Raw genomic sequence first — 25,231 nt, forward strand, 5'->3', positions numbered from 1 at the left:
AAGAATAGAATGCCACATCTCGTCATGAATTAGACAAGCTGTGGCATTATGCCCCCGCCGCGCCCTTGTCCTTCCCCAGATCCGACAATTTTGGTGGAGCTTGGAGAAACTGGCCAAAAAACGCACACTTACAAGTTGTGACAAAATTTTGCGAGTTTTCAAATCAATTTACACTTGGCAAAATTGCTTTGATGAATCGGGACCCAATTGCTCTTTTTGGATTGCTGGCACACAGTCTCACATCAATGGTTAGATGCTCTTACAGCAGAAATGCTACTCCAGTCACAAACTGGAGTAACATTTCTGGCGTGGCGTACGGAGGCGCATGCCACAGAGAAGATGCACTGAATTCATTAAATAGAGTGTAGCCTCTTAATGAGTTCGGCACATGGTACTCCATCAAGCCCTTTGTTAACACTGGCGTGTGCAATGCAGTTCTTATTGAATCGGCCCCTAAGTTCTTTCCATTTCGTATATACACTTAATTTTCACCTTTTATGACCTGCTCTAATTTAGGGTTAATTCACATATCAGTTTATAATATCTGTCTGCTGTCAGTTTTTATTCAGATATAGGGTTTTTATTTTAAGAAACTGGTGATCCACATGAAAAACACAAAGGCATTTTCTACTGCCGTCTTTTTTTGTCCACAACAGAACTTAGTTACATATAGTTACATAGGTTGAAAAAAGACCTAGCTCCATCAAGTTCAACCTTTCTATACCAATTATACATTTTTTGCCACTAAATTATCTATAATTCACAATGTTATGTGTACTGAGGAAATCATCCAGCCCTTGTATAAAAGCTGTAATAATGTTGGCTGTAACATCCCTGGCGGCGTGCTGGCATGGCTTACAACCTCCCACCATTCAAGACCGCCATCTTACCTATCAGTCCAGGCTGCACACTTTGCTCCAGTACCTGCTGTGTCTCTTGTCTGATTGCTTAGGGCGGCGGCGTGGTAACTGCCTGATTCTTATAGTTACTGTGTGCGCACTCCTAATGCCCCCCCAGCCTATTGCTGTGAGTCACTGGATACTTAAACCCCCTCCACCCAATAGGAGATGCCTGAGCAACGCTTTCCTTCAGTGTGTTCCTTGCAACTGAGTTGCCAGGTCCTGTCCTGTATCTTGTCTGTTTCCGCCACCCTGGGGGCTGTATACCCAGGCCTGTTGCCTGTATCTGTGACTTCTAGTCTGTTTCCGCCACCCTGTGGGCTGTATACCCAGGCCTGTTGCCCGTATCTGTGACTTCTAGTCTGTTCCGCCACCCTGGAGGCTGTATACCCTAGCCTGTTGCCTGTATCTGTGACTTCTAGTCTGTTTCCGCCACCCTGGGGGCTGAGTTCCCAGGCTCGTTCCTGTGTCTTGTTCCTGGTTCAGTTCCTGTCTGGGTGTTTGTCTCTATGTCCGAACCTTCCCTTTTCCTGCAGTGTCTGAACCTGCACCTAATTCAAACTCGTTGTCTCTGTACTTCTGTTTGTGAGTTTTGTGTCCACTCGCTACTTCATTGTAAGTACCTTGTGTGTATCTGGTTCTGCTTGTCCCGTTTCCCTGCCTCCGTATCTACCTCCTGTGTTCTAACTATCTTCCTGTATTTTCCAGTCTGTTCCATGTGAACAGAGCCCTGTCCTGTCTGCCTGCACCTTCTGCTCTGTTCTGCTCTGCTTGTTCACCGCACCTGCGGTTTCGCTCTGCTCTGCTGGCTCACCGCACCTGCGGTTTCGCTCTGCTCTGCTTGTTCACCGCACCTGCGGTTTCGCTCTGCTCTGCTTGTTCACCGCACCTGCGGTTTCGCTCTGCTCTGCTTGTTCACCGCACCTGCGGTTTCGCTCTGCTCTGCTTGTTCACCGCACCTGCGGTTTCGCTCTGCTCTGCTTGTTCACCGCACCTGCAGTTTCGCTCTGCTCTGCCCCGCTTGTCCTCCTCGACTGCGGTTCCGCTCTGCTAGTCCACCGCACCCACGGCTCTGTTCCTGTGTCCCAGTCTGTACAGGTCTCTATCCAGCCTGCGTCTGCATACCAGCATTGCCTGCCAGCACCCGCCTGTCTGCATACCAGCTCTGCCTGCCCGTTCCTGCATTCCCCGGTGTGGGTCAACAGCTGTGACCGTGGTCTGACCTGGAGTAGCACCTGGTCCCTCTGCCCTGGTTCATGGAGTCGACTGAGCCGCCGTGCGACCTTGGTCGGATCGAGCTGATACTTAGTCACGCCCCTCCAGGCACTCCTCGGTTCATGGTCCAGTGGGATCACTAACCACGCTCACGCCAGTTAGTCCGGGCGTGAGCGTAACATCGGCCATCACTACCTCTTGTGGTCGGCATTCTTCAGTCTGGCTGCTCTGACTGTAAAGAACCCTTTCCTATTTAGATACTGGAATCGCCTATCTTCCACCCATAATGAGTGCCCCCTTGACCAATTACCTTAAATGAATGGGTAAAAAAAAGCACCCATGAACTGTTAGTTTTCCATGACATGATCGCTAGGAGAACCTTGGGAAACCTCCATTCTTTTTTATTTTCTTTTTGCTTATGGTAAAAATGTACACATGAACTAAAATAGTCTTTTTACCAAAGTTGCAAGAATTCTCACTGAGCACAGAAAAACAATGGCCACAGCTTTTATTGTCCACTTTACTATTAATTTCTGCTATTTGCCATTAGATTTTATATCCACACACTTCTTTATTTTGTACTTTGCAATATTTAATCCCCGAGAAGAAATACAATGTGATGTGGGAAAAAATTCTACAAGTCACTGTGTCTTGGCCATGACTCATGAATGTTAGATTTGGCCCAGGTTCAAATGCACGGCTCTCTTACAGTAATTACAAGTGAGCACTATTACACATCAATAAGGAATTATTATGCTGCTGTAAATCCTCCCTGAAGTCATTACTAAAGAGGTGACAATAGTAATACTGTATGTTAGGGGTAGACATATTTTCAACTTGTGAAGCTGCACAGGGACCCAGAAGGTAAGGGGCACCAGGTCTCATTCCAAAGAAGGTGGACTGCGAAGGGCCCATATATTGTTCTTGCACAGGGGCCTCTTCTGTCTGTGTCCTCTCCTGATGTATTAATGACTTAATAAGATTCTACATCAAACATATTGAATTAAAGTACAGTATATTATAATAAAATGTATTTTCTTATTTTAACTAGGCCAATTAAGATCAGGAAAGGTCTAACTCTCCGCACCCCCACCAATCAACTATTTGAAGAACCCTAAAAGTATACAGCGGTGTCTGGTGAACAACAGGGGGGACACGTGCTCGTCTCGTTAAAACATCTGATTGGCACAAGTACCGAGAGATGGACCCTTATTGATCAAGACGCTACGTTATTTCTGCAGTTTACTTTTAGGAGTGTGACCAGCTCTATTTGTGTTTTTTTGCTGTGACTTGGGAGAGAGTGGTGAGTTTTTTTGTTTTTGATGGACACATTCGTATGTTCAGGTTTTGTACGATCAAATATTAGTGTGTCTCAGATAACACCTTTAATAAGCTACTGAATACACTCTGTTGTAAGCTTGAAGTCATCCTGAAAAGGAATTCCTTGCTATATTATAAAAGACCTCCCAAATATCTCCCAAACACATCACTGATTCCTCAGATCCATCTAATCCAATATGACAGCTACCCTGCACAGTACTTGTGTCTGAGCCCCTCACCTCCATCATGCCCCACACGGACACACATTTACATGCATATTCACATTAAGCACATACATATCAAATATGCACATGCTAATAAATTACAGAGTTGGGAACCTCTGGCCTGTGAGGAGACTCCTGGGGACCACAGTGCTTGGGCTGGCAGCCCCATTTTGCCAGCTCTTTAATTTCTTCTTCCACTGTGAGAAGGAATTAAACATTTACACAACATTTACACAATGTTCACTACTAAACACTGTGGCGCATGGAATGAAGGATTACATCCTGATGCTGGACAGTGCCATCATAAGGACGTTTTTTGTGGGCGGAGTTAGGGGGCTTGGCACTCCTGTCTCGTTCCTATTAAAAAGGCAGCAGTCGCAGTGTCTTCCTTGTGAATTATATGCTCCAGCCCTAGTGTCTCCTATGTGATGTATATGCTCCAGCCCTAGTGTCTCCTATGTGATGTATATGCTCCAGCCCCAGTGTATCCCACGTGATGACTTTATTTTTTTCACTTACACCGCCGTTAATTCCACAGCGCTTTACAGACATTATCGGCACTGTCCCCATTGGGGTTCACAATTTAAATTCCTTATCAGTATGTCTTTGGAGTGTAGGAGGAAACCGGAGAACCCGGAGGAAACCCACGCAAACACGAGGAGAACATACAAACTCCTTGCAGATGTTGTCCTTGATGGGATTAGAACCCAGGACCCCATTGCTGCAAAGCTGCAGTGCTAAACACTGAGCCACCGTGCTGACCATATATATATAAATATATATTATGACAAAGTCACTGGAAAAGTACTGGAGGGAAGATTTTTAGCTCCAGTAATATAAACATAGGAAAATGCACCACCACGCAAAGTGAGGCGAGGGGTTAATAAGCCATGTTTAGGGCTAGGGTGATTATGATTAAACACCTGTAGAGAGGGAGGAAGTCAGAGGATAAAATCACAGCCTTTTAGGCCATTTGGTGTGGGGTGGGTCTGGAGGCACAAGCTCTGGAGCTGTATTGTCATGTGAAGGAAAGCTAAACCTTGGATTGTTTTGATCCTGAAGCGGGCGGTTACCCGTAGCAACAAGGACTGTGCCATACGTTATGTTTTGTTTTTCCTGTTAGGCCAGGAAGGCCATTTTTGTTAATAAACCATCAGAAGACTAAAAGAGACAGTGTTCCTGTGTCTACCTCTATGTGCAGCCGAGTGAGCCGATCTACCACAATATATCGCAGTCCCATTGTCTCCCGAGTGATGTATACAGCAGTCTCGGTGTATATGAAGGAGTTGGTGCATTGCTGCGACCCCCTGCATGCTTTGTCATGGACTATGGCATTCTGCCCACCCACTCTTCAGGGAAATTTCACTAAGGCCACATTCAATAACTTTGTGACAGCTGCAGCTCCCTGCCCACATTTTCTGGAGGGAAGAGGTATGCTGTTGGGGAATAACATGCTAACAGGGAGTCATGTCTTAAGGGAGTAAAAAAAATGCTAAAACTTCTCAGCAGTATATATAGTAAGCTGTGTTAATATTTTCCACTGTTACTAAAACGCTTCTGAAAGGTGACCACATGGGGTTAATACATGCTGGAAAGGAATTATCTAAGAGTTAAAGAAATTAAAATAGTTGTTTGAAATGTTTAACATGTTTACGGTACAAAAACAAAAAATATATATATATTACTCATAAGGTCTTCACTAGTCTTTGTTTATCACCCCGGGGCTCAAAATGCCTTGGAGCTGATTCATTGAGACTGGTGTTTAGCACACTGGTCTTAATGAAAGCCTCGCTGGAGTGTGATGCGGCAAATTCATTAAGAGGCACAGGCTCTATTCGAGAGGCCGAAATGGCCACGACCTGCCCCGTGCCAGCTCTGTTCATATTTTTTTGAGTTTCGCAAAGACTTTACAACTTTTCAAAACAAATCAGGCCCTTTGTGTATAGAAAGAACTTGGCTTAAGGATTGGTCTGTGTGACTACTCATATGTATTTTGGCAATAAAAATGGCCAAAGCTTTATAATATGATCTACAGTTTAACTTGGGACATTATTATCTTCCAATATTCCTTTGTTGGAATGTAGAACTGGTAGTGAAGTACACAAAAACAAGATGTCAAATAGATCCCATGATCATTGCTTACTTCTTTTCATTTCTGACCTTGGTCATTGAATACCTTGCAATCTGTATATAGAGTGTAAAACAGCTCCCACAGTGTATATTATCCGGTATATCAGGTCTACAAAATCTATAACTTGGAGCTTTAAAGTCAAACCTCTCTTTATGGTTCACTATTAATTTTGGGGTATGAATATGGATTAGGTAATAGATTTAAGAAATTTAAGTTACATGTATATGTGAATTCTATTATCATATATCCATTATGGAACTATAGTTATCCATGACTTTATCATTACATTGGGCTGTGACCAACAATTGCTCCGGTTCTGAAGTTTCATTTGTGGCACAAGATCATAAGCTAAATGGAAAATGTAGTAATGTACCATGTCAGAGCTAGGCCTGATGGATGAGTGATCCTAGGACACAGGCCGACACCGATGCCAGGCCAAGTGATGTCATTGGCTCAAAAGAGAAACAGAATAAAGTTCATTGCCAAGGTTAGCGACTGCTTGTGTCTCACAGTCGGTGACTGGGAAAAACAACTGAAGACTAGTTAATGCAATTACCCTATATGAAATAGGAAATGATGCATTATATTATTTGTAGAGTGCTTACTATAAATGACTACACTCCAACAGAATTGTTAGAAAACCTTTAGTTTGCTTTCAAAATCAACCATTTCTATGGGATACCATATCACAAAATACTCCCATCCCAAATATGGGTCATTGATTGCAAACAAGATTGGATATTTTGCACACCCAAAAAAATAAATTTTCCTAACAAACTTATTCAAGATCATATTGCCAAAGGGAGTACACCCCAATGAAAGTATTAGGAGCAAAGTTAAAGTTTAGCCTATAAAATTCTAATTAACAAGAATTTCATCACTGGTAAGTCTAATTCTTCATTAATGAGGTTGTTCTCCTTTGTGAACATTTTTTTCTTACTTAAATGCATGTGATTGGGACAACAAATCATTTTTGCAATTGGATTTCATTAAAAATTTTGTGTCCCGCTTGACTCCTATAGCCGCTGTATTTTACTGTCTGTCGCTGGCTGCAGAATGAGGTAACAGAGTCGGCCACTTTATCTTCATTTTAACAGATGTATTCAGGACATGATTTTGTGACACTTACTATTATATAGGTATGTCAGGTTCTCCTTTTGCTCATTACTGAAGCTTTCCTCACTGACTGCACAGCTCTCCGGTCCATACAATGGCTGCTGGTGGAGGAACATGTAACCAGACCTGTCCATCAGCCTCCTCCAACAGAAAACAGTTTGCTGATGTGAGGTCTCCAATTGGACAAGACTGATGGACAGGCCAAGTCACAGATCACACGCCGATACCCCATATGTGGTGGAAAACTGCTGTTTGGGCGCACAGCAGGGCTCGGAACGGAAGGAGCGCCATTTGACTTTTGGAGCGCAAAATTGGCTGGAATCGATAGTGGATGTCATGTTGCATTAGGTGAGCCCCTGATGTGCTTAAACAGTAGAAACCCCCACAAGTGAACTCACTGTGGAATCTACACCCCTCAAGGAACTTATCTAGAGGTGTAAAGAGCACCTAGAACCCACAAGTGCTTCACAGAATTGTATAACGTTAATCCGTGAAAATTAAAAAATACGTTTTTCCAGCAAAAATGTTGATTTAGCCACCAATTTTCCATTTTCACAAGGGTAAAACGGTATAATTGACCATAGAATTTGTTGAGCAATCTGTCCTTAGTACACCGATACCTCATATGTGGTGGAAAACTTCTGCTTGGGGGCACGGCAGGGCTCGGAAGGAAAGGAATGCCAAATGAATTATGGAGCACAATATTAGCAAGAATAGATTGCAGACGCCCTGTCACATTTGAAGAGCCCTTGACATTCCAAAACAGCAGAAACCCCCACAAGTGACCCTATTTTGGAAACTACACCTCTTGAGGAATTCATCTAGGGGTGTAGATAGCATTTTTAACCCTCAGGTGCTTCACAGAATTGTAAAACATTGGAATGAGTCAATGAAAAATTACCATTTTTTCAAGTAAAATGTTGCTTTGGTCCCAAGTTTTCAATTTTCAAAAGGGATAATAGGAAAAAATGAACGGTACAATTTGTTACGCAATTTCTCCTGAGTACGCCAATACTCCATATGTGGTCGAAAACTACTTTTGAGGCATAGTGCAAAGCTGAGAAGTCAAAGAGCGCCATATTGGTGTTCAGATTTTGCTGGAATGGTTTGAGGGTGCCATGTCATATTGGAAGAGTCACTGAAGTACCAAAACAGCAGAACCCCCAAACCCATAATTGAATTTGTTTTACAAACTACACCTCTCAATTAAATCATCTAGTGGTGCAGTAATCATATTAACACCATAGGTGTGTCACAAAAATGTATATCTTTGGGCAGTAAAGAAAAAATAATTACAATTTTTAATCACAGCCCCCTGAGGAAGCCCACGCGAAAAGCGCGTTGGGGCTGGTGACGTGCTTCTTCACGTGGGTAATATGGGTAAGAACTACTAAACTAAGATATGTTGTCTATCTGGATGCAATTGGATTTCATTTAAATTTTTGTGTCCCGCTTGACTCCTATAGCTGCTGTATTTTACTGTCTGTCGCTGGCTGCAGAATGAGGTAACAGAGTCGGCCACTTTATCTTTATTTTAACAGATGTATTGAGGACATGATTTTATGGTACGCTTCTGCTAAGCGTACATCTTTATGGTACGCTTCTGCTAATCAATATCCTAAGCTGATATTTACGTCTGGTGACACCATTATGATTTTGCTTGCACATGGGCACTTTATTTCTATTTTTTGCTCTACTGGGTGATGCATAAGGGAGATATTACTATCTAGATAGGCACTGCCACTTTACATGGGGTTGAGTTCAGAGTTGGTTTACTTCCGACCCATAACTATTAGTGGATAGGCATGTCCTCATGCACCTCAGTTTTGCTATTAGTTGTGTCTTGCATTCTTTGTCTATTTATATGTATGCCATTTCTGATTATCTCAATAAAACTTGTTATATTTTATAGTGAAAATATACTGTAGTAATCAGCATCTACTACAGTATTTTTTATTGAATATAGTCAGGGTTAGTGTCAGATAGTTAAGGGAGCTCAGAAAGCTTTTTTTCTTTTTTTTTTTACTGACGTCCGTTTAGTAAGTTTGTTTTTTATTTTACCAAATTTTTATATTCTTTTTATATGATTTTTATCTTTTTCTTTCTAGATTATTTTCTTCTTTATTTTCTCTTCTAAATAAAAAAAAACTTTAAACCAAACACACACACACACACACCTGAATAAAATTTGGTATACACACAAACACCGCATACATGAAAAAATGTCCCACTCGTCCCAATCATGGTATTCAGCAGAGGAGGCATACGCCTTCCTTTCCTCCGACACTGATCGTGAGGGAGAGGATGCCACCTTCATTTTTCATCCTCATCCTCAAGTGATACCGAACTGCCACGCAGACACCCCAGAACAGAAAATGAACCAGCGCCCACCATTACTGACCCCGCATGGATCTCACCCACCCCCCAAAGATTATGAGCCACAGATTCCTGATTTTGGGGCACAATCAGGAATCAAATTTTACACAACCGGCCTCACAGAAATAGACTTTTTTCAAAGTCTTTTTCTCTGAGGATTTTGTAAACCTCATGGTGGTTGAGACAAATTTGTACTACTAGCAATTTTTGGCACAAAAGTGCCCCTCATCATTTTCTAACTGGACCCCAAACGTCACTCCTTCCTTTCCAAGCCCTGCCAAAGGCCCAAACAGTCAAGCAGTAGTTTTCCCTCACATATAGGGTATCAGCATACTCACAAGAAATGGCACAGCAATTTTTGGAGTCCATTTCTCCAGTTACCCTTGTGAAAATAAAAAAATTTGGGGCTAAAAGAACATTTTTGTGAAAAAAATATTTTTTTTTTTTTTTTTTTGTCATGGCTCAACATTAGAAATTTTTGTGAAGCACCTGGAGGTTCAAGGCGCTCACCACACATCTAGATAAGTTTCTTGAGTGGTCTAGTTTCCAAAATGGGGTCACATGTGGGGGGGTTTCCACTGTTTAGGCACATCAGGGACTCTCCAAATGCGACATGGCATCTACTTTCAATTCCAGTCAATTTTGCATTCAAAAAGTCAAATGGTGCTCCTTCCCTTCCGAGCCCTGCTGTGGGCCAAATAGTAGTTTTCCCCCACATATGGGGTATCAATGTACTCAGGAGGAAATGCACAACACATTTTTGGGTCCATTTTCTCCTGTTACCATTGTGAAAATAAAAAAATGGGGTCTACAGTAAACATTTTTGTGAAAAAACATTCATTTTTTCCTTCCACATTGCTTCAGTTCCTGTTAAGCACCTGAAGGGTTAATAAACTTCTTGAATGTGGTTTTGAGCACCTCAAGGGATGCAGTTTTTAGAATGGTCTCACTTCAAATGTGATGTGGTCCCTAAAAATTTTGTAAATTTTGTTGGAAAAATGAGAAATCGCTGGTCAACTTTTAACACTTCTTAACTTCCTAACAAAAAAAAATAGTTTAAAAATTGTGCTGATGTGAACTAGACATGTGGGAAACATTATTAACTATTTTGTGTGACATAACTTTCTAGTTTAAGGGAATAAAAATTAAAAGTTTCCGATTTTTTCACAATTACATGTCATATCGAATAAATTTTACCACTATCATGAAATACAATATGTCATGAAAAAACAATCTCAGAATCAGTGGGATTCTTTGAAGCGTTCCAGAATTATTACCACATAGTGACACTTGTCAGAATTGTAAAATATGGCCTGGTCATCAAGGTGAAAACAGGCCTGGGGGTGAAGCGGTAAAAAAGAGAAACTGTCAGCTAATTAGATTTTGGTGCACAATGCAAGGAGTCTTCTCCTCCCTGTCTGTGATTCCCCTGCCCCTCCGCCTGCGTCCAGCCTTTGAATGATCTGCTTCCTCTGTTTGAAATTTCAGCAGTGACCTGTCACTCAAAAACCAGAGGCAGGCAGAGGGGCTGGGAAATCACAGACAGGGAGGAGAAGACCTAATTTCTTCAGTGGATTTCTTCAGCAGAGTTATCAATTTAATCTGCATTACAGCACCATTACAGCCATGTCTTTACTTTAAGTAACAAAATCATGTTGGTAGGTTGTCTACATTGAAAGAAAATATGCTGACATCACTCCGTGCCCTTGGTAGACGTGCACTTTTCCAACATGACAATGATCCAAAATACACATCTAAGGTCACTGCTGCATTTGTGAAGAATGAGGTGAAAGTGATTCAGTGGTCAAGTATGTCTCCTGATGTGAACCCAAACGAATACCTATGGGGCATTCTGAAGGGTCAAGTTGAGCATCACTCTCCATCCAGCATCCAGGCTCTAAAAGTTGGTTCTTGAAGAATGGAAAAAGATAGATGTTGCAATATGTCGTCAACTTGTTCATTCCATGCTTAGAAAACTTGGTGCTGTCTTTAAAAATCATGGAGGTCAGATTTTGTAATGAGAGTTATATTATTAACCTTACTTTCATGTTATGGGTTAAAAACATGTTCTATGAAACTCAGTGGTTATCTACTGCCTAAGACGTGCTCATACTCACTCAATACAAGTGAACTAAGTGAGGCCGAACACATCTAGTCTGAATGTGGCCAGAACGTATCAATAGTATAAATAGGTCTACCAATTTTTGAAAAATTAATAATTTCTTGCTAAGATATGATGGTAAACAAGGATGACGTTAAAACATTTTATTACATTACTAAGATATGCCGACCTCGGAGATCCCTGTCCATCCTGAGTATGGATGGAGGGCACTTCTCCATGCCACCTGGTTGTGCAGGGAATTGCAGAAGTTCCCACCCAACTATAATCTTTCTCATGATAATTGAATTTGGGTCCCAAAGGTTGACCCCAATCGATCAAAGAGTGAAAGCATATTCTAGCAATCAATATATAAGATAGGAAAACCCTTTTAATTCTGGCATTCATAGTCAAAGTCTTATTTATTAACACACACACATAAACAAATAGAAAGCTGAAAATTGTGCAAATTAAAATTTTAGATTATTGGGTACGATATTTATTGTACTTGCTTCTGCCATAACTACTAAGAAAGAAAAACATACAAATATAGTTTCATACTCACTGTGTTTTTCTGAGCCACCATATCCTAAAAAAGAAGCAAAAAAAGTTGACAAACTCAGGAGCAAATATATTTACTATTCATTGAAGGATGGAATTGGTAGAACTGATTGTTGTGTTATTGAATTATTTAGTGTATATAACTATATTAGCTACTGTTATTCTAATGTTCTTATGGAAAACTTCCTTAAAGCTTTAATTCATTTTCATAAAGGAAAAATAAAAATACAAGCAATTTTGCAATTTAGTACTTACTGTAATTTGCAGCAGTTCTTGAGATATGAACACTTCTTTTCTTTTGTTTACAGTTTGTTGCTTTGGAGCCCGACCACCATTGGTAAACAGAAGAATACGCGCAATGCTTACAAGCTCTTTTCTATTGAGCTTGGAAGCACTGTTTTGAAGCTGGCCAGGGTGGATGGAAGCGTGCGATTACCTCCTAATGCTGGCCAGCTTCAACGCAATGCTTACAAGCTAGACAGCAGAGGTGGTCAGCCTCCTAGGCAATGAGCTGTAAACTAAAGTGTTAATAAGCCACAAATTGCACAAGCACTATCTGAAAATATCCATCTATGAAGATTGGAATAACTCTTTAATTCATCTTTAAATAGTTGTGGGTAACTGCTAATTGGTTGTTACACAACCTTAGTAATTATATTAAATAGAACTGATAAAGGCTGAGGTCAAATGTGACATTTTGCCATGATTTTCTGTTTTACCATACATTTTCCTGCAGTGCTATTTTTATAAAAACAGCAATAAAGCGAGTAGATTGTATTCTAGGTTCTACAATGAACAAAACAATATTCATGAGATTTACCTTAAGGGATAATGATGTATCAGGGTCTGTATCGTGATAAATAATAACATTATTTGCCATGTCGAAACTTTCTCGCACCCCGAGGTGGTAGAAAAGAGAAGGCTGTCTTCCCACATCACTCATGTCCACTACAGCAACATCTGCAAAACGAAGAAGTTTAATAATGATTAGGTTGCTTCTTTTACTATTACTCCCAATTGCATTTCCATCCATTTGTCATTAAAGGGAATCTGTCACCAGGTTTTTGCTACCTAAACTGAGAGAAGCATAATATGGGGCAAAGACCCTGATTCCAGCGATGTGTCACTTACTGGGCTGCTTGTTGTAGTTTCAATAGAATCAGTGTTTTATCAATAGGAGATTATAACTAGAGGACTAGTGGTCTCATGCCTTGTAGTCCTCTCCTGCTCCGTGTAACCCCGCCCCCACCACTGATTAGCAGTTTTCTGTCAATCCATAATGTACAGTGAAAGCTGCCAATCAGAGGTGTGGGTGGGGTTATACAGAACTCAGCATTCGTGGAACTGGTAGATCTGCAGCAGAATCAAAATGACAGCATGCAGCTCAGTAAGTGACACACCGCTGTAATCAGGGACTCTGCCTCTACAAATTGGAAAAAGGTCAGGTTATCGCAGTTGCCTAACCCCTCCGGAGCATGGAATAAATCGCTGCCACCGACGATGACGATCAGAATGGAGTAGAAGAAATCCAGCTCAACTCAGCCTTACTGATGATGAGTGAGGGAGCGGAGTGCTATCTATGGACTAAAGATGCATTTGAGGATGTTTTAATTATATACAAATAAAGCTGAAGATTTTACATCATTGAACTGGATTTCTTCTATACGCTCTGTCTCTACACCATGCTGCTCTAAGATTACATAGCAAAATCCTGGTGACATATTCTCTTTAAACTGTTTTGAAAAATCTTTGTAAAGGGGTTTTGTTCCATTCAGCAAAGTTCAAAATGTATTTTGGGAAATATTTAAAGCACATTAAATGCTTAAAATAATCTAAAAAAAAATACATGGAAAAATATTGTGCTCAATGACCCTCTTCAGGCTCTGTTCACACTACCATTTAGGCTGCGCGTCCACTATGCGTTTTTCAAGCGTTTTTGCTGCGGAATTTCCACAGCGAAAAAGCTTAAAAAATGCTTGGTAATACGTGCCGCATGGTCCCCAATGATAATTCGCTTGTGCTGTGCACATGCTGCGGAAATTTCCGCTGCGGATTATCATTGCGGAGAAATCCGCAGAATGTCCATTATTTTTGCGGAAACGCGGCGTAATTGCCGCCATTGACTTGCATTGAATAACTTAATATCCGCATGACTACATGTGCACATGAGGATATTAAGTGATTCAATGTGCGGATGGTATCCGGGTCTGGAGAAGAGGAGACTCTCATCCAGAGCCGGGTACCATAGTACCTGTAAAAAAAAGAATTTAAAATAAAAAATATACATTATACTCACCTTCTGATGGCCCCCGGTCTTCTCTCCGATGACGTCATGGAAGGTCCTTTTACACCACCGCGAGCCGTACAAGACACCGGACGCACCGGAGAGAAGACCGGGGGCCATCAGAAGGTGAGTATAATGTTTTTTTTGTTTGTTTTTTTTTACCATTTTTATTCTTTTTTTAACTATTACTTGGTCACACTATATAAGCTGGCTGCATGGATTTATATAGTGTGACCAAGTTGTCAAGCACTTTTCCAAGTGATGCTAAAATCACTTGGAAGAGCGCTTGATAACCCGCATTTGCAAATACATGCAAAAATGCTTGACAAACGCTTCTACCTGGCAGGAAAAATGCATGGAAAATCTGCATGCGTTTTACCTGCCAGGGAGATGCAGAAAAAATCAGCAGCGTTTCTGCATCGTGGGCACTAGGCCTTACAGGTTTTGTCACGTTTACATCAAGATTTCTGGAAATATTGACACAAAATTGAAACATTTTATTCAGAAAAGTGGGACGATTTTATTCTCACATGTCATCTGTATGCAATCTGTTTGTTTTTTTACAACAGCAGCTATAAATAATTTTCAAGACCATTTACAGTTTCCTACGTTACAGAATTGCAATGTGTCAGTAAAAATCGGAAGCAATACTTTGGCTGCGTTTGGCATCCGATTTTTTTAAGAAACCGGTGAACTTGAAAGAAATTAGAGCATGCTGCATTTTTTTCCCACACAAAGATTTGGTCCATGAACAAAAATTGCTCATCTGCACTGCTCTGTTGAATAACATTGGTCTGAGTGCTGTCCGTTTTTTGCACAGACAGCACTCATACCAAAAATACAGACGTGTGAACAAGCCATTATTCTTGCCATCATAAAACACAGGCAAAATCCCAACAAACCTACTTAAAGGGAACCTGTCAGCAGGATTGTGCCAAGTAAACTACATGCAGTGTCAGGTTGGTGCTGTTACACTGAGTAAAATGATACCCGTGTTGATGAAATCCGTCCTGTGGTTCTTGTGTAATCTTTGATTGCAATGTGGAGATAATGATATGCTCGTGCTCCAGGGCGGCCTGTGTGTCAGGCTTTTCTTGGTGCTCTTTTCTCATATTTATCCTAATGGGTTTAAATGACAGGTCACTGATCCTGCAGTGATCTGCCTCCTATTGTAAATACTGTGCTTGCGCAGTTCATATTATGGTCTTTTAAGAAAAAATTTTTTAGCACCAGCAAAATGGCGCTGCCAGCCGCACATGTGCAGTAGCGGCCATTTTGCTGGAGCTAAAAAAAATGTTTTGCACCAACAAAATAGCGCCCGCATATGTGCAGTAGCATCTATTTATTGTCGATAGATGCTACTGTGCACACACCGTGGCCATTTTTCTTTTTTTTTTTGCTCCAACAGAATGACCATGGCGTGTGCGCAGTAGCATCTATCGACAAGCAATAGATGCTACTGCGCATGTGAGGGCCACCGTTTTGTTGGAGTTAAACATTTTTTTTAAAAGACCACAATATTAACTGCGCAAGCACAGTATTTAAAATAGGAGGCAGGACACTGAAGGTTCAGTCACCTGTCATATAAGCCACAATGATGAAGATAATGCCAGGCCGCCCTGGAGTACGAGAATCTCATTATCTCCACACTGCAATCAAAGATTACACAAGAACCACAGGATAGATTTCATCAACCCAGGTATCATTTTAATCAGTATAACAACGCCAACCTGACAATGCCTGGTTCACTTTAAATCAATAAGGTCCGTCTGTGTCCCTTTGGATCCATATATCAACAAGTCCGTCAAAGCGAGCGATGCTGGGGAGAACAGATCCTCATATGTGGAGTAGTTATTTTACCATCTACTTATCCGGTATAAGTATCACAGTCATTCAGACATTACATTTATAAGGAAGCAAAGGGTGCACAGATCAACAGCTAGCAAGTTCAGCAAAAACTGCAAACAAGTACTCTTTAACAACCTAATGCAGGAGTGGGGAACCTCCGGCCTGCGGGCCATTTACGGCCCACGATGACCTTTTCTCCGGCCCCTGGGCAGATACCCGGGGACCGCAGTGCTTGGGTCGGCAGATGTATTTTGACGGCCATTGGCCTTTCAATTTCTTCTTGCTCTGTGAGTACGAGCACGCAGGGTTCACTACTGAAAGCTGAAGCGCGTGCAATGAAAGATTATGTCCTGACACCAGTGCCAGAGTCAGGATGCACTTTGTGGGCGATGTTTGCGTGCAATTTGTACGGCCCCCGAAGGATGGCATAAATATCCAAATGGCCCTTGCAAGAAAAAAAATGTTCCCCACCCCCGCCCTAATGACTAGCACAATGCTTTTCTACTGGCCTACTGAAGAATCCAAAATAGTTTTTTTTTTCCACTTTTGGCTGCAAATAACACACAGTAATTAATATGTGCCCCCTAAACAACACTAAAACAGCAAAATGTATTCTTCATAAAACAAGACCTTATACAGCCACATCAATTTAAATAAAAGAAAAAAAAAGGGAATGGATGCTAAAATGCAGGGAGGCAAAAAAGCAGCTGTTTTTAAGACACAAACAGGCCGGGTCATTAAGGGATAAAGGAACAGTTTTAGGAAATGCCTGTAGATCGGTTTTACAGAAAACATTTATGATCGTGGTAAATTAAGCTTTTATTTTATTCGAGTGGTCATAGATCTTATAAATAGATGCACTTCCTCTGGGAAAAAAAAAAGTTAATAATTCCCAATAAAACTTACAGACAGCCTGGGAATTGTTCTGATGTAAAAGAATGTTAACCAGAGCTGAGCACTAAGATTTAAAAGGTTTTAACATGCGACCATTAGGGTACACTGTGTGTGCTGTCTATGCGGAAAACTGGACAGCACTCAGACCTAGTGTTAGCTTATGTGCTAGTTCACATGGGCTATTTTTCCCCAAAATCTCAAGTCTATGTGAAGAAAAAAAAAATGGCAACGTGTGCTTTCCTCACCAGACTAGAGCAAGTAACCAGCAGGCAGCTGCTCCCGTCTGCTATGTGGACAGGCACACAGAGATGCACAGGGAGTATTTTTCTTTATTTTTTGCCTACAAAAATGATTTCTGAAACACGAGTTTTCAAAATGAACACACTGAGGAAACAGGGATGAAACGCTGATCCACGAAGGCGAAGGCTGGAGTAACGAGCGCAGGAGGAGAACCTCGTATATACTTCTAGATGCCACAAAATCATGTCACCCAGCACACTTTTTTAAACAAATGACAGTGGGGAACCATTTAATGTGCACAGCAATGTATCTGACAACCGGTGTCATGCACGGTCATAAATAACACTTATATTTAACCAAACATCTGCTCGCTTCTTTGCAATTTGCCTCTCCACTTATCTGTCACCAACATGAATCCTCAGAAGGCTTCTGCCCGATAACCCCCCAGCTTCCTTCCTTTATGGCACCCTACACCAATGTGTTACATCATCTTTCAGGTTCCCAGAATATTTTCTGCATCTTTGCTCATGCAATGTACGGATCTACAGAGCCTTCATGTGCGTACAGTATGCTGGTGTAACCTAACACTTAGGAAGCTGATTCTCATGAAACCTGACAAAAAGTTAAAAAACAAACAAACCCAGGGCTGTGTTATGTAAACTTTCCTTTGTGATGACAAGGAATCAGGCAGTGACCATAATCAATATGTTGGGTATATAACTGTCTGGCCGGGGTCACACGACCGAATATTCTCTCAATTGGGTCGATTATACTAATAACATTACGAGTTTTCTCAGTGTCAGCATAGTGTGATCTGATTCTCTCAGATGAGAGAATCGTAGCACACTGAGGAGAAAAACCATTTTTTCCAACTTCTCCAGTCAATGAGTCAGCGGAAATCTAACTGCACTCAGATGTCATCCGAGTGCAGTCTGATGTTTTCCACGCATCCATAGACATAAACATGACATCCATAGACATAGAATGGGTGGGTGTCTTCTGATTTCACAGTGAAATCGCACTGATTTTTTCACAGATTCTGTCAGTGAATAAAGATCAGACATCAGCACCGCCCCACTGAATAACATTGGTCCGAGTGCTATCCAACAAAAAGTCCAATAGCACTCATCCGATGTATAAGCGGGAGTGAGCGAGTCCTTATCCAGAATTACAGCAACAATTATGGTCAATTGAATCCAGAAATATTAAGATTAATGGGGACCAGTCAGCTGATACATGGTGCCCGAACCACGACAGCATGAATCAGACACTGCCTACATAACGGTAGCCATGTGGGTTTACTCTGAACCATTGTAAGTATTGTAGGGGTTCACACTCTCGGGTAACTGCTTGGATACACGTGGCACAGGGTTTTGTATCAAAATGGTATGTACAGCGGGTTACTGTCCAACATAAACTTTACAGCAAAAAAAGGAATAACAGCCTTCCTTCAGCATGAACTGTAAAAAGATAAAAAGCGCAATAGGGTCTCACGTGGGCATTGAGGTTGGAGATTTCATTGAAAGCTGCTCACCTGTAGGGGTTGTGTGTGACATACGGTAATCATTATCACAGCCTAGATGTCAGCTGCTGTAACGTCCACAGATTTGTAATTTGTATATAATAGAAAGCCAGAGTAGGTGGGCTTCAAGGGCGCTGCTGATTCAGGAACGAATCATAGACCGAATTTGCTCTCTGATTCGTTCCTAAATCAGCAGCGCACTTGAAGCCCACCTACTCTGGCTTTCTATTAATCCTTTAGTAAGAAGGCACATAAATATGTGGCGGAAACATGAAGCCAAGTGGCTGGCACAGAGGTTTATGAGCAATTGAACATGGAGCCCACAGCACTGTTCCGTGGACATTTGCGTTCCATTGGATGTATGATTGATCCATGAGAAGCTATTCGAGTTTCTTATAGTTCAATACCCGTAGTTCCAGTTTTGTATATTTTTCCAAATATTCACAAGAATCTGGGTGATCCCTGAGAAACATCCGATATGTATGAGTTTAGGATTCATTGTTCAACAATTTTTCTTGACAAGACTCTCAGAGCTCATGCTGTAAAGATCAAGTCATGTGTACATCATACCAGTGATTTTCTGTCTTTCTACTCTAGACTGTACAGAGGGATTGTGGTTTCCAACCTTTGATGTCACATCCCTGTATAATTCCATTACCTATGAGAAAGCTTTGGAAGTGGTTGTCTCTGTCTTGGTCAGAGCTGGGCTTGACCTGGAGACCACATACTTCAATTTCACCCTGTCAGGAATCATCCTTAGATATAATTATTTTCTTTTTGGGGATATTTTTTTTTCCTGCAGAGACATGGGTCCAATGTTGTCCCAATTAATGCTAAAATATTCCTGGCGGCTCTTGAGAAGTCTGTGCCGACATCTGGTCTCTAGGGTCATGTCCAATGCTGTCTCAGATATATAGACAACATTTCATAGCGTGGGATGGTACAATTGAGGAATTGGATATGTTCCATTATGAACTCAATAATATTATTCCTGAAATGCAGTTCATCCTCACTTGTTCAGTCTGAAGCTCTGTTCTCGGACATTTTGCTATAGATGTTGGATGGAAATCTACATTCCGATGTATTGTATATACCAAACCAACTGACCGGAATAACCTCATTCTGTTTGAGAGCAATTATCCACACAATATGATCATGTCAATACTTTGTAGCCACATGTTATGGGTCAACAGAATAGTTAGTGACCCTGAAAGGTTAGAAAATACGATGTCTCAGATATATTTCAAATTTGTGTTTAGAGGATATCTGCTGAAAATAGTGGAAAAACATATATACCAGAAAGGGGTCCAGGATGGGGGACATTAGTAAAAGATGTGAGATATTGGAAAAGCATGGGGGAGACAATACGCATGTCCTTATAGGATCTAAAACATTACAAGGGCCCATACATCGGACCAACATGCAGGAGGGCAGGGGAGCAAGTCCAAATCTTTCACCAGGGCCCATCAGACTCTACTTATGCCACTGCCTGTTCTCTACTCAGACAACTCCTTCTGAAACCCTGTTTCCCCCCAATAACATAATAACACTTATACTCACCTCAGGTTAAGCCACCGTTTCAGCGGTGTCGGCACTCTCCTGGGGCTCCCATGACATTGTTATGTCACACGATCCCTGCGGCCAATCAGCAGTGGCTTCACTCTCACCTATTTTGGACAAATCAAGACATCGAGAGGAAGTGAGATCTGCTGCAGCTCTTACTTCCTCCGGTTGTCAATTATGTCTGTAGAAGCGGAGAATGAAACCGCAGGAATTGTGACATAATGTCACGTGAACCCCTGTCAGGCAGTGCTGACACCAGAGGTGAGTATAAGGCTATGTGCCCATGATGCAGAAATGCTCCGGATTTTTTCCTGAGCGTTTCTGCATCTCCCTGGCAGAAAAATACGCATGTGGATTGTACATGCGGATTGTACATGCGGATTGTACCATCCGCATATTAGAAAGCATGAAATGCGCATCTACATATACAGTGATGCGTAATCCCTGCGATCTAATGCAAGTCAATGGCGGCGAAAACGCATCACTTCCACAAAATAATTGGTAGTGCTGCATTTTTTTCCGCAATGATAATAAGCAGCGGAAATTTCCGCAGCATGTGCACAGCACATGCGGATCATTGGGGACATGGCAGGCCTTCTACCATGCGTTTTTTAAGCGTTTCTGCAGCGTTTTTGCTGCTGCGGAAACGCTTAAAAAACGCATCGTGGGCACACAGCCTAAGTGTTATTATTTTACTGCACAAAAACATAGGGATTCAGAAGGGGTGTCCAAGTAGTAGACAACCCCTTTAATGAATCAGGAGCATCTGACTCCAGCACGCCCCCTCATAAGGACATGTAGAGTTCAGATATACGTCACTCCGGATCGATCACGGTGCACGGAAAGGATACCACTCCTTACTGAATATAAATATATAATCCGGTACTCATTCAGTAGTGTGAAGTATAATTTTTAATTGAATATTAACAGTTCCTTCAGAAATTCATAAGAAACGCAATCCATACACTGTAACGTTTTGGTCGTCCAACTACGACCTTCATCAGACACTAATGCATAAACATAAAAAATACATTAGGTGAAAAATAGCAAAAAATACTTTGTCCAGAAACAGACAGGTAATAGAACATTTCATAGGAGCATGTGGAGGATACTCTCTGTTGTAAACACGATGTGATGTAATAAGATAAATAAATGGAAAAGGGTCATATGGCGAACTGATCAAGCCTCATCAAAAAATAGTATATCCGAACAGGAATTTCATAGCGAGACTGGTAGTCAATGTGCCAAAGAGAAAACGATATATGTCAAAGACATCGTGTTTACAACAGAGAGTATCCTCCACATGCTCCTATGAAATGTTCTATTACCTGTCTGTTTCTGGACAAAGTATTTTTTGCTATTTTTCACCTAATGTATTTTTTATGTTTATGCATTAGTGTCTGATGAAGGTCGTAGTTGGACGACCAAAACGTTACAGTGTATGGATTGCGTTTCTTATGAATTTCTGAAGGAACTGTTAATACTCAATTAAAAATTATACTTCACACTACTGAATGAGTGCCGGATTATATATTTACCCTCATAAGGACAGGCATGAACAATGCGGGTCTTGATGAATCAGGGCCTAGGTTCCTGAGTCCATGCACTGCGACATGTATGTACCCTTTCAGCTGGTATATACCATATTCTTAGCTTTCTAAGAAACTTTGTATCTGTGCTTCATGCTAAGAAAAATACATAAGTTCCTTGTACATTTTCAGCAACTTTTACATGTCAGATTTCAGCCTGACATACAACAAGCTCAGACTTGCCTTTCAATACGGTACTGGGAAGAGAGGTGGGAATGTACACCCACGCTAATCATCCCTCAGGGAAAATCTTACATTTTGCCCTAAACATGAATAAAAAGCAAAGAATCAATAAGTTTAAGGCTATGTTCACACATCATTCAGCATTTTTAGATGCAGGTTTTTTATGCAAATTTTCAGCTGCCTTTTGCAGTACCAGCAAAGTCTATGAGAAACCAGAATTGTCTGTTCACACATGGTGTTTTTTTTTGTTAAGGATTTTGTGCCTTGCATGTTTTTTTGGAAAATAGAGGCTGTCACTTCTTTCAGCGTTTTTTCAGTGTTTTTTCACCGATAGGAAGTAATGGGTGCTGAAAAAAAGCATCAGAAAGGCACCAAAATTTAGTTAAGCGTTTTTGATGCCAAAATAGAATGGGGTTCTTTTTTTCACAGAATTATTATTGTAAAATAAAAATAAGGATAATAACTTCACAAGTCAATAAATGACAGTGACATAGAATTAAAAGCCTGGAAATTTTGAGACGTACATGTCTGCCTGCTCTGTACATCCTGGGGGAAGTGGATAAAACTGGAATAAAAAAATATAAAAAGAGTTACTTACACAAAGTCAGATTGCCGCGAAGGATAAGGAAGGAATTCTCTCTCTTTTAAGACAAAATGGATGATGGAATACTAGGGGATCTTTGACTTCCTTGTAAAGAAACAATGTGTTCCTTCCTTAAAGGGAATCTGTCAGCAGGATTTCACCCCCCAAACTATTTATACAGCTAGGTACAGAAATATTTGGACAGTGACACAAGTTTTGCCATTTTAGCCATTTGCCAAAACATATTCAAGATACAGTTATGTAAGCAATTTGGGCTTAAAGTGCAGACTCTCAGCTTTAATTTGGAGGTATTCACATCCTAATTGGAGTAAGGGTTTAGGAATTACAGCTCTTTAGTATGTTGCTGCCTCTTCTTAAAGAGACCAAAGGTAATAAGACAACTATCTCAAAAGCTCTTTAGTGGGCTACATGGACTATTCCCTGTTTAATCCATCATTAATTAAGCAGGTAAAAGGTATGGAGTTGATTCCAGGTGTGGCATTTGCATTTGGAAGCTGTTGTTGTGAACTTACATAATACAGTCAAATGAGCCCTCAAAAGGAAAAGAAACAGACCATCATTAGGCTGAAAAAAAGAAGAAATACATCAGAGAGATAGCAAAACTGTTAGGAGTGGCCAAATCAACAGTTTGGTACATTCTGCAAAAAAAAGAGTGCACTGGTGAGCTTGGAAACATCCACTAAAGCCAACAGTAGTGGATGATCACAGAATCCTTTTCATGGCAAAGAAAAACCCCTTCACAACATCCACCCAAGCGAAGAACACACTCCAGGAAGTTGGTGTTTCTAAGTCTACCATAAAGAGAAGACTTCATGAGAGCAAATGCAGAGGGTTCACCACAAGGTGCAAACCATTAATCAGCCTTGAAAATAGAAAGGCCAGATTAGATTTTGCCTAAAAAAATCATCTAAAGAAGCCAGGCTAGTTGTACTTTTGTCCAAGGTCACATAGGGGTTAATTGAACCTGAAAGTCTACTGTTCAATTGCATCTCAGTTGTTTCATTTTAAAGGGAACCTGTCACCAGCTTTTTCCAATATAACCTTTCAGCCCCATGTGACAGCATTCTATGCTGTACAAATAACTCCAATTCACCCTGCAAGGCAAAGCAAAGATCTTTTATTATACTCACCTACAGGGCGATCAGGTCTGATGGGCGCTGAGTAATAGTGCCAAATCTATTCAACTGCATTAATATTTAAAAGGAGTTGCCCAGTTTCCAAGACTATTCCATTACAGTCTCAGAGGCACAAAAAAAAACAAAAAAAAAAAAAACAACCTGAGCTCTTACTCAACTCTTCCATTCTCAATGTCCACTGCTGCCTCTGGCTGCTGCTCTGGTCTTTGTTCTTTTGCTGCAGCCAATCAGTCAGCTCAGCAGCACTGCTAGAGTGCACAAGCCCTTGAGCTCAGTGACTGCCTCCACTGCTGATTAGGCGATGTCACAGCTGCAGCCAATCAACAATGACTAGAGCAGCGACAGGCGGAGCTGGACCCTGTAAGAGTAAGTAAAAGCTCAGTTTTGTTTTTTTCTGTGCCCTTAGGCCTATGGAGGAATCACCTTTGAAACTGCACAACTTATTTAATTTAATCAGTATGACTCTATAGCTGCAACATACTGAGATAGATTTTTTAAAACTGGCACTTAAATTTTCAGTCTAAAAAAATTGGAGTAATAGTGCCAAATCTATTTAAAACTTTAACCTCTTAAAATGAGTCTCTCAGTACAGAATGACTGTTCATACCAAGTAGAATGGCCAAACATTTAAGTGCACCTTCCCATCTACTTGTTTTCCATCTATCTCTGTCCTTCTCTATAAAGCCAGAGTTGTCAATCAAAGAAGGGGGTGGGGATAGAAAGAAAACAAGAAGGTGAAAGGTGCCACGTCATGATGCACCGAGCGCCAATACTTGGCTTGAACAGTCATTCTCTACTGACAGAGTCCCTTTAATAACTGGAATACATATTGGACTGCCCTAAAGTCAGAAAATGAAATCTACACTTGGATTTGAATCACAATTTGTAAGATTTTCTGGCTTTAAAATCTGTATCTCTGTTAAAGCAGACCCACTTTTCAAGTTGTGCAGAGTATGGTGCAAAAAGAGCAGATTAATTTTACATACTCTGCAATTTTTAGTACATTTTTGCAACTTTTTGGAGCTCAAATAACGCCTTAGGCATAAGAGTTTAGGATAACTTAATGATCTTAACCAAAATCTATCAAATTCATAAATACTATAAAATGTAAAAACAGTCTTCTTCACAATGTTTTAATTTAACCTGTACAGTCATGGCCAAAAGTTTTGAGAATGACACCAAAATTATATTTTCACATGATCTGCTGGCCTCTGGTTTTTATTAGTGTTTGTCTGATGTTTATATCACATGCAGAAATATAATTGCAATCATATTATGAGTACCAATAGGTTTTATTGACAGTTAGAATGAGTTAATGCAGCAAGTCAATATTTGCAGTGTTGCCCCTTCTTCTTCAAGACCTCTGTAATTCTCCCTGGCATGCTCTCAATCAACTTTTGGACCAAATCCTGACTGATAGCAGTCCTT

General features: G+C 40.9%; 1 protein-coding gene across 1 annotated transcript in view; it reads right to left on the reverse strand.

Annotated features, from left to right (window-relative positions):
* Positions 1 to 25,231, reverse strand: part of MAP3K15 (mitogen-activated protein kinase kinase kinase 15) — a 187,572-nt gene that overhangs the window by 132,357 nt on the left and 29,984 nt on the right. The window contains exons 2-3 of the mRNA XM_073667462.1: positions 12,761 to 12,900; positions 11,945 to 11,968 (exon numbers count right to left, since the gene is read on the reverse strand). Of these exons, the coding sequence (XP_073523563.1) occupies positions 11,945 to 11,968; positions 12,761 to 12,900 (164 nt within the window). The remainder of the gene's footprint in view (positions 1 to 11,944; positions 11,969 to 12,760; positions 12,901 to 25,231) is intronic.

Source organism: Phyllobates terribilis, unplaced genomic scaffold (genome assembly GCF_046119375.1).
Source record: "Phyllobates terribilis strain yellow unplaced genomic scaffold, ASM4611937v1 Scaffold_2__4_contigs__length_985480577, whole genome shotgun sequence".
In the NCBI taxonomy this organism is placed as follows: Eukaryota; Metazoa; Chordata; class Amphibia; order Anura; family Dendrobatidae; genus Phyllobates; species Phyllobates terribilis.